This window comes from Coturnix japonica, chromosome 1, assembly GCF_054131305.1.
Source record: "Coturnix japonica strain WE chromosome 1, WE-NBRP24, whole genome shotgun sequence".
In the NCBI taxonomy this organism is placed as follows: Eukaryota; Metazoa; Chordata; class Aves; order Galliformes; family Phasianidae; genus Coturnix; species Coturnix japonica.
Window position 1 is genome coordinate 1,843,872 of NC_140663.1, and position 13,002 is coordinate 1,856,873.

Consider the following 13,002-nt stretch of genomic DNA (forward strand, 5'->3'; position numbering starts at 1 on the left):
CTTTAGGACAAAATGCGCTTCTCACCCAAAGGTGACTTTTTGCTTATCTAGATAAACTCTTTTCACTCTGTACAGACGAAACCTTTTCATTTTATACAGAGAAAACCTTTTCACCCAAGACGAAGCCCTCCCTATGACTTTCAGTCCCCAGGGGAAGTCAGTGCAGCTGTGTTTCAGGTGCATAACACAGCTTTGCAGCTGGAATATGTTCTCACGGAAGAGCTCTAGCAGCTTATTTGATCAATACTTCACTTCTGAAAAATCCCTAAATGCTTATTTACCCAATAGACCATGGTAGTTTCAAAAGCAGAGTCTCCACACTCAATAATCTCTTTTTTTTGTGTGTGTGGGGGGGTGAAAAATGTTAAGTGAATTTTTTAAAGCTCGTGGAAAGTGGCAAGCTGAGAGCTGCAGAGATCACATTCCTCTGTTTATCCTCATCCACATGATTCTGCATCCTCTCAGCCCACAGAGTGAAGTTTATGGGACTGCCGAAGAGCTCAGCTTCCTTTTACAGCCACATTTTCTGCTCTTTAGGTCCCATCCACTCTTCCTGTACACAAACGCAGTTCCCACCTGGGAATGAAGGAACCTCAGTGACCACATAGCTCAGTGATCTGACTTTCAGCCCAGCTGCATAACTTGTTGTGTTAATATAGAGATTTTTGGAGAGAGTGTGAATGATGTGCAAACGAGAGGTTTGGCTGACACAGCAATGATGTATGGTACTTGGGATGTGAAAGCCACTATGAACCAGTGTTTGTGCTGTTTGAGTTTGACAGTCTGCATTGCTTCTGGAGGTGCTGTCCCTCTTCCCTGCCTGTATCAGTTTCTTGGGCTCTTGGAATATCTCTTTACTTAAAATATACAAACAGAGGGAGAGAGGCACTGGAATAGGCTTGGTGGTAGATATCCTGTCCCTGGAGACATTCAGTGTTGGGCTGGATGAACCCAGAGAAACTTGATCTACCTGTAGATGTCCCTGTTCATTTCAGGGGAGTTGGACTAGATGACCTTTAAGGGTCCCTTCCAACTCCAACCATTTCAAGATTCTAAATATCCCACTGAAATATATTCCCAGGTATCTAAATCAGTTCTGCACTGCGTCTTGTATATCCTGGCATCACTTTTTCTTGGCAGACACTTGGAGTTGAAGTCGATGAAGGATCTGAAAGTGGAGGTTATGTCAGTACACCATCAGGGTGCTGTCTGCCAGTAGCATGGATTCATTAACCTGGAGGTATTTCAGGCTGGTAATTGCACCTTTACTTGTAATGGTAGGAGTATAATTCTCTACAGACAAGCAGACAAGATGTCAGGATGTCATTTTGATGATGTCATTTTGATGATGACAGTATTGATGAGAGTATTTCAGGTTGGATATTAGGGAACATTTCTCCTCTGAAAGAGTGGTGAGGCACTGTCACAGGCTGCCCAGGAAGGTGGTGGAATCACCATCCCTGGAGGTGTTCAAGGAAAGGTCATATGTGGCACTGAGGGATGTGGTTAATGAGCATGGAGGGGATGGGTTGAAAGTTGGACTAGGTGATCTTAGAAGTCTTTTCCAAACTTAGAGATTCTATGATTCTATGTTTGGCCTGGGAGCTTGTATATCAAAATTCCATGATTTTTGAGTTTAGTACTTGTGGGGGCATGAATTGTTTCCCTCTCAGTGCTGCCTCCAGAGCTAAAACGCTGCTGTGAGCAGCCCCATGCCAGTAGTAATGCAATGCATATAGCAGAGCAGGAGTTCACTGATCAGTGTACATTGTGCATGTCTTCTGGTACACGAATCATTCCAAAATTCAGAACTCAGAGGATGCTAAATTTATGACAACAATTACTTCTCACTAATAACCAACAAAAGGCATGAAGACTAAAAGAGTTCTATTGGTCTCCATAAGGAAGGCAGACTCCTCTTCAGGAAATTGCAAATTTTACGACGTGGAGGTAGATGGTAGATGGGAAGCCTTATGCTCACAGTACAGAAGGAACATTAATGCAAGGCGTAACAAGTCTGTACCATGTTAAGATTCTGTAGCTCTCTGGAAACTTGACACCAGTCCTTGAACTGATGCTTAAACTGCAGACCTAAAAACCAAATGCTTGTACAAGTTCAAGTCAATTTGGGTAACTGGTCTTGTGATCCTGAATTATGTTTGAGTGAAAACCTCTTAGCAGAGTGGGTGCAATTTCCCTGTAATTGGTGAAGTTACTGTTAACTGCACTGTCATTTGTATATGGTGACATGTAATTGCGTGGTAACCACTGCTCTGGTTGCACAACTGAAAGCAGTGTGCAATTATAATGTATTTCCAAATGCTGGCTCTTTATCCAGTTTCCATTATATCACCAAGCACTCTGGAGAAACGGTACTGGATATTTTTGTATGGCATTAGACTGCAGGCTTACAGCTGAAGAGCGGGTTGGTTGGTGAACTGTTCCATTTCGGTTGGTGGCCCAGAGTTCCCATCTTTTTGCCCACATAAGAATTTCATATGATAAAGGCCTATGGCTGTTGATGGTCACTGGGCAAGCCCGCAGCTTTTTTCTGACCTGCTGTCAGGAACACGTGTGATGGGAAGGCATTAAATTATGTGAATGATGTGGCACAAGGTGAACGTCAGAAAAGTTGTCTCCATCCTGCACCAGGATCTCATGACTAGACACAACCAGTGGGCTGATGTTGATACCTGAAATGTGATGGTCCTGCCAAATTTCATAGCACAGAAACTGGGGAGAAGGACATAGAACCATAGAATGGCAAACGTTGGAAGGGACCTTAAAGATCATCAGATTCCAAGCCCCTGCCATGGACAGGGTTGCCACATCAACCATGTCAGGCTGCTCAAGGCCTCATCCAACATGGCCTTGAAACTCTCCAGGGATGAGGCATCCAGAGCCTCTCTGGGCGGCCTGTGCCAGGGCCTCACCACTCTGAGTAAAGAATTTCTTCCAAACACATAACCTTTATTTCTCTTCTTTTAGTTTAAAACCAGTCTGCCTTGTTCTGTTGCTAGGTTGGATGGACCAAGCCCACTGGTCTCAGTGGAATCAGAAGGGAGAGCTGGAAGCAGTATGTTTAGAAGCAGGAATGCTGCTAGAAATGCAGGAGAGCAGAAGCAATCCAACTTAAGGAAGGCAGGGTGCAAACGCAAGAGTGAGGGCAAACCAGCACCTAAACCAGAAGGATAACCAAGTAGTGAAGCCCATGCTGATGGCGCTGTGAGGATATTCAGAGAAACACAATCCTTGGGAAGCAAACTGCTGCTACAGAAGTTGGAATTTAAAGATCTGTGGTTTGCAGGGAGGTGGTTTGCATCATAGTGGGGGAGTTAGGGGGAGTGAAACTAGATGATAATTGTGGTCCTTTTCAACCTAGGCATGATTCTATGATTAGCAGCTCTGCTGGAGGGAGATTTATGGTTTACCCCCACTTCAAGCATTCCAGACCCTAAATTCCATTGCTTGCATCTCTACAGATACCACAAAATTCCTGGTGATGGATTTTCCTAGGGCTTTTATCTCCCTTGATTTTTAAACACCTTATGGAGTATGATATATGTCCAACCTCAGCAGGAAGCTCAGTCCTTAATGATGAGAAGATCTTGCATTCAGGTGATGAAAGGACCTTGGGACCTTGCAAAGATTCAATTAAATATCGCTGTTGATTTCTTACTGCTGTTGGCTCCCTGGCCCTGCTGGCAGCACAGGCAGCCGTAATGTATGCATTCCCTTCATCATCTGAAGTAGCCAAGCCTGAGATAACAAGAGTGAGAAGCCAAGTATCTGCCACTATACAAAGACAAGGCTGTTAGGTATTAGCTGTAAATCAAAGGCAAGACTTGGCTGTTGGGACAGCCTTTATCCCTGGTGAGACTGTGGAATGGCTTTGGAGCCTGCTGAGATATCTAGAAAAGGCCCTTGTGCTTTGATTGGGAAGGAAGATTGCATCCAAGTGAAAGTAAAGAGGAATGAGGGATGGCTGATCCTTCGTCAAAGCTTTTCCACAAATGTGCGTTAGGCTGTATTTGAGTATAAGAGGATGCTTCAGAGGCCAAAGGCTAAAGCACAGAGTCATAGAATCATTAAGGTTGGAAAAGACCACTAAGATCACTAAGTCCAACCCCAGCTCATCCCAACCATGCCCACTATCCATGTCCCTCAGTGATACATCTGCCCTTTTCTTGAACACCTCCAGGGACAGTGACTCCACCACCCCCCTGAGCAGCCTGGTCCAACCTCACCCTTCTTTTCAAGAAGAAATTTTTCCTAATATCCAGCCTCAGCCTCTCCTAATGCAACTCTCATCCCACCTCTAGTTACCAGGGAAAGGATGCCGACCCCCATCAACAGATGTTGAAGTGACAACTGCAGCTCAGCAGGAGCACTGTTTGCACTGCTTCCCTAATAGCTGGCACTTCAGCCCCTTTTGCAGTGCCAAATTGCAAATGGAATTGGGGAAGGACGTGTTGTAATCAAGAGTTTGTAACCCTTCTGCCGAGTTTGGGGGGCTCAGTGAATCTCTAGAGGGCTGAGCCAGCACCAGCCTTGTTAAAACCATCCTATCCAGAAGGGATTGGATCTGTTCATTATTTATTTCATAGGCTTAATCCTGGAGAATGCAGAAGCTTGCCAGAATCCCCCTGTAAATCAGGCCCATTCTTTGCACATCCTTCCTATCTAACTGGCGAATGTGACACTTGGCCATGGTGTCACTGCTGCAGATGTAACCTCTGGTGATAGCAAAGGACAGTAACCTCTCCACAGCTGAATCCCCACTGTGCATCAGCTTGAGATGGAGAGGCAGCTGGTGGGACTTGGATGCCCTGGGAGCTGCCAATCACTCTTTCATAAAGATATTTTGGATATGTAGAGCACCTAATAAACCTCTGTTTAGCGGCTTCCCTGGGGCAGAGGGGTGGTGAGTAATATTCCCTCATTAGCAGGTAGAATGCGATATGGAATGATGGTTTGATTCCAGTTATGGGTTGGAACTACATGATCTCAAGGGTCTCTTCCAATACAAATCATTCTATGATCTCAGAAACTTGCTCCTTACAACTACCTGAAAGAAGTTTGTGGCAAGGTGGGGGTCGGCCTCTTCTCCCAGATGGGATGAGAGGGAATGGCTTCAAGTGGTGCTAGAGGAGATTCAGGTGGGATATTAGAGAAAAACTCTCCAAAAGAGTGGTAATGCATGAAAACAGCTCCCAGAGGAGGTGGTTCAAGACAAGGGCAAATGTGGCACTGAGGGACATGGTTAGTGGGGATGGTGAGGGTGGTTTGAGAGTTGGACTGGATGATCTGAAAGGTCTTTTCCAGCCTTCGTGATTCTACAATTCTGTTCTATGATTCAATCACAAAAATCCTCCTCCTTTCCTGAGTTACCTCCAGACTACGTCGTGAATTTCAGAGTTAGACTTTTAACTGCTTGAGATGCAAGAATTGCTTCCTGTCTCCTTAGATCTTCCCTTTCACCCTCTCAGATACTCCAGCTGCTGCAACAGCCATGTTGCAGGCAGAGTGAATTCATGTTCTCACCTCTGCTTTCACTCTGCAAAGTCATTAACGTGAAACTGCCAAGCAGAGAAGCTCCAGAGAGTTTAACGTGGCTACTTTATATTGCTGTTCGGAGTGTCTGGAATTGAAAATAAACCTGGCTTTGCAACTCTTGACTGTTTCATCATAAATCCAAGCTTCCTTATGTGCTTCTCCTTGCTAAAGAAGATGACTGTATTTCTGCCTTTACAAAGATGTTGTGCATCGAGCTGAGAGCCACAACTGCACAGAAGGGGGCTGATGTTTATTTGCATGTTTTCACTTGTGTGTGTGTGTGTGTGTGTGTGTGTGTGTGTATGTGTGTGTTCTTTCTTGCAGATGATCCCCAGAGGAAGCAAACCCCAACGTGATGTCGTAGCTTTGTGACTTTTATTTTATTGTCAGTATTCCACATCACAACATCATATAAAGCAGTGGGAGTTAAAGAGTTAATGTTCTGGTTCTCTGGACCGGCCGTTTCTGAGTGCTTTGTTCTTGGATGTTAGAGGGGAGGGACTGATTTCCCCAAAGAACCTCCCAAACAGGAAGGTCCTGGCAACTCATCAGCCCTTTTTCTCTTTGTTCGCTGATGAGAAGCACGAGGTCCCTGTCCGTTTTTCGCCTGCAAGTTTTGAGTAAGGCCTATGGTTTTGGACACTCTCTAATTCTGTTTGTTTTGTTAGTCTCAGTTCCAGTTGTATCGTGTTGTATTGTGTTAGCTTGCATTCTCAGATCATATTTAGTAAGTTAACTTTCCTTCTCAGGTCGTTGCCGTTGCTGTTTTTAAACCCATCCCCCCCTCTCCTGGGGTGCGGGCCCTCATTAGCCACAGGGCCAGGCCGGGCCGGGCCGGCCTGTGAGCCATTAACACTATTATTTATCTTTCTTTTTTCACGCAGAGGGTGGTGTCACACTAAAACAGGTTGCCCAAGGAGGTTGTGGAAGCCCCAGCCCTGGAAGCATATTTAGGTTTCATAGATGTGAGCCACAGTAGTGAGTTAAGGGCCAGAAGGGTTTATTTGCTAGTATGGACTTAGCTCAGTGTTTCATATTCTGGATCCTGTAGTAATGACATGCATACTTTATTTTTGGGAGAATTAGAGAAGTTGAAGGCACTTTCTGCAGACTTTGATTGCTTGGTCTTGACTGGTAAAGCAGTAGGAAAAAGGCTTAAAATAATATATCCTGCTGGGCTGTCATTCAAGAGAAAACAGGTTTCTTAGTGCTCCTTCTGTCTGTAACTTATCATGAGACTTTGGACAATTTTTTTCCACCTTTGTATTTCTTCCAGTGCTGCTTTTGTCATTGACTTGTCAGCCTGCATAATGGTGCCCCTGATTGAATGAATGCTTCCAAGATGGCTTAAAAATTGTTGGCTTCAATTTTTCATACTCTCTTTCTTGTTGTTTTATAGCTGTTAACAATTGATGACAACTTCTGTGGCCTGGATATGAATGCCCCCTTGGGAGTATCATCTATGGTGCGAGGGCTCCCCATTTACACTGAAGATGGAGACAGAATGACATCTGTGATTGCTTATGTCTACAAGAACCACTCCCTAGCTTTTGTGGGAACCAAGAGTGGAAAGCTCAAGAAGGTAAGACCTAATGTTGTGTTCTAACTCAGATTTTCACATATTTATGGAGATCGGTGGTGTTGAAAGAAATTTGAGCGCAGACCTTATTGTGAGGTGCATCATCTACTTTGAGGATAGCAAATGTTTCAGATGGCAAAAAAACTGTGTTTCACCCCCAAGGGCTGGGTGCTTGTTCTGAAGGAAATGTGTTTTCATCAATAGACAGCTGTGTCTGAATGATAATGAGCATTATGTTTATGGAGCAAGCATGGTTGACGCCACATAAATAAATACACTCTTTATTGAATTTGAACTTATGTTCCTCGCTCTGGGTTCTCAAAAGATAAAAAAGCCTGTAGCTCTGTGGTGTAACAGCTGCTGTAGTTCATCGTGTATGGCTGTAATACTGAGCTTGAGAGTTGGAAGCGTTGTTGTGCTTTTAGTAGGGGCTCTTCTTAAGTCAGCAAGAAGCAACAGAAGTGGCCTTATGCTAATGATGGGCATCACATCCATTTCAGCCCTCTGTGCCAGTTTGGTGATGCTTGAGTGCTTGAGATGAGGATGTTGCAAAATATGATTTGTGAGGAGATGGGTGAGAAGCTGTTATAGGAGGTTGGAGGAGCCCCAGGGCTTGGATTGGGTGTTGAATCCTCTTTGAATTCCTTTTTGCAAATAACATGAAGCTGAGGAGATGAATGTGCTATTAAAAAGTCTCCCACTATGGCTTGTATATATATGTGTGTATGTATATGTATGATGGGCAGAGCAGAGAGGAGAAGGGGATTCGTATCTTCATGGATGTATAAGGAGGGTCTGAGATCTCTGGTTTTGTTCTTCTTACTCCTGCTTCATTTAAGAAGAACATCAAGGTTTTAAACTCAGGTGGCATTAAACCCATGTTTTAGGAGGTATATGAAATAGGATCCTGCCCACTGACAGATGTCTCCAGACCACTTCAACAGAGGGAAAGCTGCTGGTGCTTTTGTAAAGAGCGTGGCTGTTTTAACGGTCTGCTCTAACATGTGGTAAAGGAGCCAAATTGTTTTTTAAACAGTTGTAGTAAAAATGATCTCCTCCCCTGACTAATTAGGTTTTGCTTCCTTGTCATCTGTGATATCATAATAAAACGTTTAGTTCTCCAGCCAGCCTCACTGGGGGAAGAAAATGCGTAGCTGAGATCTGAATGGTAAATATCCAAAAGACCTAAACAGTTAAGAATGCCTATTGATTCTCTGCATTCGTGAGCTTTTGGTTTTAATTTTGGTGTTGGGAGAAGCAAACTCAGACGTAGCTGTCTTTGCCTTTGCAGGTCACAATGTAGAATCCAAGCTCTCATCCCTTTTGAAAAGGGGAAAATAGGAGTGAGAAAGCTTTTTATTTTTTTCTTTTACTGAGTGTGGTAGAGAGCAGAGACATCCTTATAGGGTAAAGAATGAGAAGAGGGGTGCTGAACTAACTGATGTAACTTGAGAAAGCTGTGTTTTATTCTCTTTTTCCAAACGTGATGAATGTTCTGCCTGCTGTAGTTAGTGCACTGGGTCTGTGTGTCAGAGCAGGGCTGGAGCCCTGAATAAGGGTGTCATGGTATGAATAACTATCTATCAGAAAAAAACAGCATTCAGAGCTTCACAATGAGGCTTCCCCAAATTCATGTGGTGGTTTCAGACCAACTGACCCTGGAAATATGCATTTCCTGCAGGTTTTGACCCATCCTTGCTATGATTTCTGTGATCATTTACTCTCCTCCAGGGTTCTCGAGGGTATCTGAGCTCAGGACATCAGCCTGCTTTTCCCCTTCAGGGGCCACACAAGGCCAGTTTGGCATTGAGGATTTTCACCTGGTCCCTGCCAAAGTTTCATGGCCTTTCAAAGCTTGGTTTTCCATCTTGGCTCATCAGGTGCTTTGGAATTGGAAGCAAAGAGAAATACCGCACTGGTAATTGCAGCTCCTGCAAAATCCATTGTGTTGGGATGAAGTTTGATTTATGTTTAAAAAAAATTGTGTGTGGGTAAATTGGAATAAGCTGTATGAGATTAGGTGAAACTGTACTAGTGGATGAAGCCCAAGGACTCACTTATACCTGATGGTCCCCTACCACACGTGGCATGTACTGCTGTTTTTGTGCTGCAGTGCAGCTGCTTGATCAAGCTGCAGTGAAGCATTTCTGGATAGCACGAAAAGATGAGTTGTTATATTATCTTCAAAGCAGCAGGATCTGCTCAGTTGTTGCTGAAGGATTCACTACAAATAATTAGAAGGTGGTTTTGGAGAAACTTCCCTTATTTTCTTGCCATCTCAGTCATCTTCCCTGTGTTTTTATGTGAAAAAAAATACAGACCATGTATCAGATTTTGAAGAATGAAATCTGTGGAGGCACTGAAAAGTGCCCATAGTCATAAAGCAATATCTGTTGGTATACAAATGTCACATGTCAAAGGAATGCATCCAGTGGCACACAAAACTTGAAGTAAAATATCGTGCTTTACAGGAACGTATCATTAAAATGAAAACTAGCAGCACATCAGGAATCTGCCCACGTAACCAAGACAACAAAGAGAAAGAAAAGGAAAAAGCAAGATAGAGATAGGGTAAGAAAAGAGTGAGTGAGAGAGAATGACAAGGCTGGCCCTAGCTGTTCCACTGCCCCAGGCAAAATAGTTCTTGCAGCCCTTGCTTATCCACATAACTACGTGTGCAGACCAACAGGAAAGCTCTGGGTAATACATTGTAGAAATATGCCCTCCAATTCTGCCAGCTTGTCCACAGCACAGCGTGGCCCTGCAGAACAGTTATATATAGGATAAAAACGCTGCGCTGTGAAAAGGAAAAATCTCCCCCTGTCTATATCTTGTGGCAGAAACCACAGTCCATGGATTAAAGGTTTGATGGGTGTTGGTGTCAACTTGGGAATGGAGAAGGCAGCTCGGAGATGAGTGGGCTGTGAGACAGCCACGCTCAGCTCTTTAATCTAACAGGAGCTTCTATTCTTCTTCTATATGTGCTGTTCCCTTCTACAAATGGAAGGAAATACTTTGTTTGCTCACAGGAGTGCTGGGGGAAATTAATGCTCTGCAGGTTGCAAGGGATTTGTGTATAAAGCACGAGGATTCTATCACACAGCTAAAGCAGGTAGATCAGGTGAGATAGAGAACTCCTGACCACTTGTGGGCATTGAGGATCCTGTGGTAGTTCTTATGAGAAATATTGTCTTGCAAGCCTTGGTCAAATTGTGTTATGAATATGTCATGGCTAAGAGAATGTGGATTATTTTCTGTGTATCTTCCCTAAGTGTGTAATGTATGGATATTGCTTTTGTACAGATAGTTTCAACTCAGGGAAAACAAACAAACAAACAAGGAAAACAGCTGACTTGCAATTATTCTCTGTGCATGTGCAGGTTTAAAGAACAACCTAACATTTAAAAATACCAGCTTAGGAACAGCTTCAGGAACTGCACCTCTGTCCAAAACGAATCTTTGTCCATTCTGAAACATCTCTTCTAAAATGAAGCAGTAATAGTTTACATTTGTTTGAAACTGCTTTGTGAGAAATATTCTTTTATTCCATCAAGATATTTCATTTGAAGCCTTCTCTATGCTAAATTCCTTTCAGAGAAAGAGGCTGAACTTAAGCGTCAATTCTTTCACTCTATGGCCAATATTTCATTTGACGTGAAATCTCATCAGTTTGAGGTCTTTGAAGAGACTTTACATTTAGGGGAAAGGTTTTCATTCAGATTAGACAGCTCTGAAATGGGGCCAGCACTTCCCATCAGGTATCACTTCAATTTAGTAGAAAACTCTCACCATCGGCCACTTTTACGAACCACGCTCTGGATTACCCTGAACCCTTGAGACCTTGAGTTCTTCAGATCCAAAGCAAAACACCATAGGGAGACTTTTCAATTTGAGAGCTCAAATTGGCAATTCTAATTTTGGGCCTATCTCACAGTGGCATTGGGGAAGATTGCCGCTATCCGATGAATAGTTAGGATGGAAAGTACTGCATGTTTTAGCTTTTGTTGGCTTCTGGTCGTGTAGCTGTGGCTGATAGCTCTTCTAGTTGTGTGTTGAAGCTTTGTTTATAGCCTTTTTGACTCGAGAGCTTCAGAAAGCATCAGCACGTCGCTGGAAAATGAAGCACCTTGGTCTGTGCTTCTAGAAGGTAATCCTGAAGGATGCTTGAACGTGCAGCTTTATTATTGTAGTTGATTGCTGTGATTTCCCTCTTGCAGCAAGTCCTTGTCCCATCACAGGTTGGAATAGATCCCTCCCAGGGCAGAGTTCATCCTGGTGGGATGGCTCTTGACAGGACATAAGATCTTTCCACAAAGCTGGGTGGCTATTAAGTGCTATTAGGGGGTAGCGCACTGAAGAAATGAAGCTTTTCATGCAAAACACTGTTGAGCAAGGTAGGACGGTGTAGTAGATGAGCAGAGCCCAACAGGTGGAAGAGGTCTGGCCAGGTTAGTGATATTGCAATGTACCCACATGGCGAAGTGAGGAATTGCTCCTCTTCCTCCTCTGATGCATTACTTCCCATCCAAAAGATGGAGCTAATGAGGGCAAGCCTTGGGTTTGTTGAGCACAGTTTGGTGGACTCTGATAACTGCAGAAAAAGCCGGATCTTCTGTTTCTCCAAGTATAAAAGGGGGTCTGAATATGCACAAGACAAGAAACTCTGCTCTGTTTTGATGTTCCCTGGAGGATATTCTGCTGCTGACAGCGCTCTGCAAATGTCAGCAGGGAAACTCTGCTTCCTTCTCTTTCCCTCTGCTGCTTTGAAGGAGTCAGATGGTTTTTTTTATTAAATTATTATATATATTTTTTTCCTAACTGTTTGGCAAGTGGACTTGACTGCTCTGAAAACATGCTGTAGAGGCTCCAGCTCCTGCTGAGAAGTTGGTTTCTGCAAGAGGGACTTTCTCACCCTGGCTTCTCCTCACAGCTTCCTAAATCAGCGGGAGTCCAAGTGCTTCAGTCGCTTGTGATGGAATGATACAGTTTCCCATCTGTATTTGACGTCCATGAAGGCTGCAGCTTTCTCTGTCCTGCATTGATATACAGTCACTTTTTGAGAGGTCATTGCCAGCTTAGATGCCTGAAGAGTATTCAGTTTTCTGAATGTGATGGCAAGAAAGCTATGTTTTGTTAGCCTTGGTGTGATCTGCCCTTGGTGTGCTTATGTTGGGTGCCCTGAGAAGGGTGATGGTGGAAACCTACGTGAACGTGGACCAGTGACAACGACTCATACTGGGCCATGTAAAAGCCATTAGCTGATGATACTGGAGTCTGGCATGACAGAAATCATAGAATCATAGAGTGGAATGAGTTGGAAGGGACCTTAAAGCCCATCCAGGTCCAGCCCTCTGCCACAGACAATATTGCCACCCACCAGCTCAGGCTGCCCAGGGCCCCATCCAACTTGATCTTGGGCACTTCCAGGGATGGGGCATCCACAGTTTCTCTGAGCAGCCTGTGCCAGTGCCTCACCACCCTCTGGGTAAAGTATTTCTGCCTAATATCTAGCTTAAAGGTGCTGGGTGTTTAGTACTCTTTCTCCAGGTGAAATCAAAGTCATAGGACTTATAAATCCTGATGGGGAACTTCATGAGATTAAAGGACAGCTGGATTAGAAATCTCAAAGTCCCTTCTAGCCTAGATCACCCTGTGATTCATCCTCTGCTTCAAAACTCCAGGCTCTAAACCACACCACAGGACCTGTATCTGGGCTCTACTGCTGAACATTTGCTTTAAACACTTGCTAATTACTCTATCAGTGCAAATGGTTGCTTGACCTCTCACACCCTTCATTTCCATTGCCTGGAGACTTCTAGCTACAGCTCCTCAGGGTATTATGCTGCAGTGAGCTTACTGCTCCTTCC

General features: G+C 44.0%; 1 protein-coding gene across 3 annotated transcripts in view; it reads left to right on the forward strand.

Annotated features, from left to right (window-relative positions):
* Window positions 1-13,002, forward strand: part of LOC107313179 (plexin-A4) — a 403,220-nt gene that overhangs the window by 37,183 nt on the left and 353,035 nt on the right. For all 3 annotated transcript variants that reach the window (XM_032449091.2, XM_015861239.3, XM_032449104.2), the window contains exon 3: window positions 6,956-7,138. In XM_032449091.2, coding sequence (XP_032304982.2) covers window positions 6,956-7,138 — 183 coding nt within the window. The remainder of the gene's footprint in view (window positions 1-6,955; window positions 7,139-13,002) is intronic.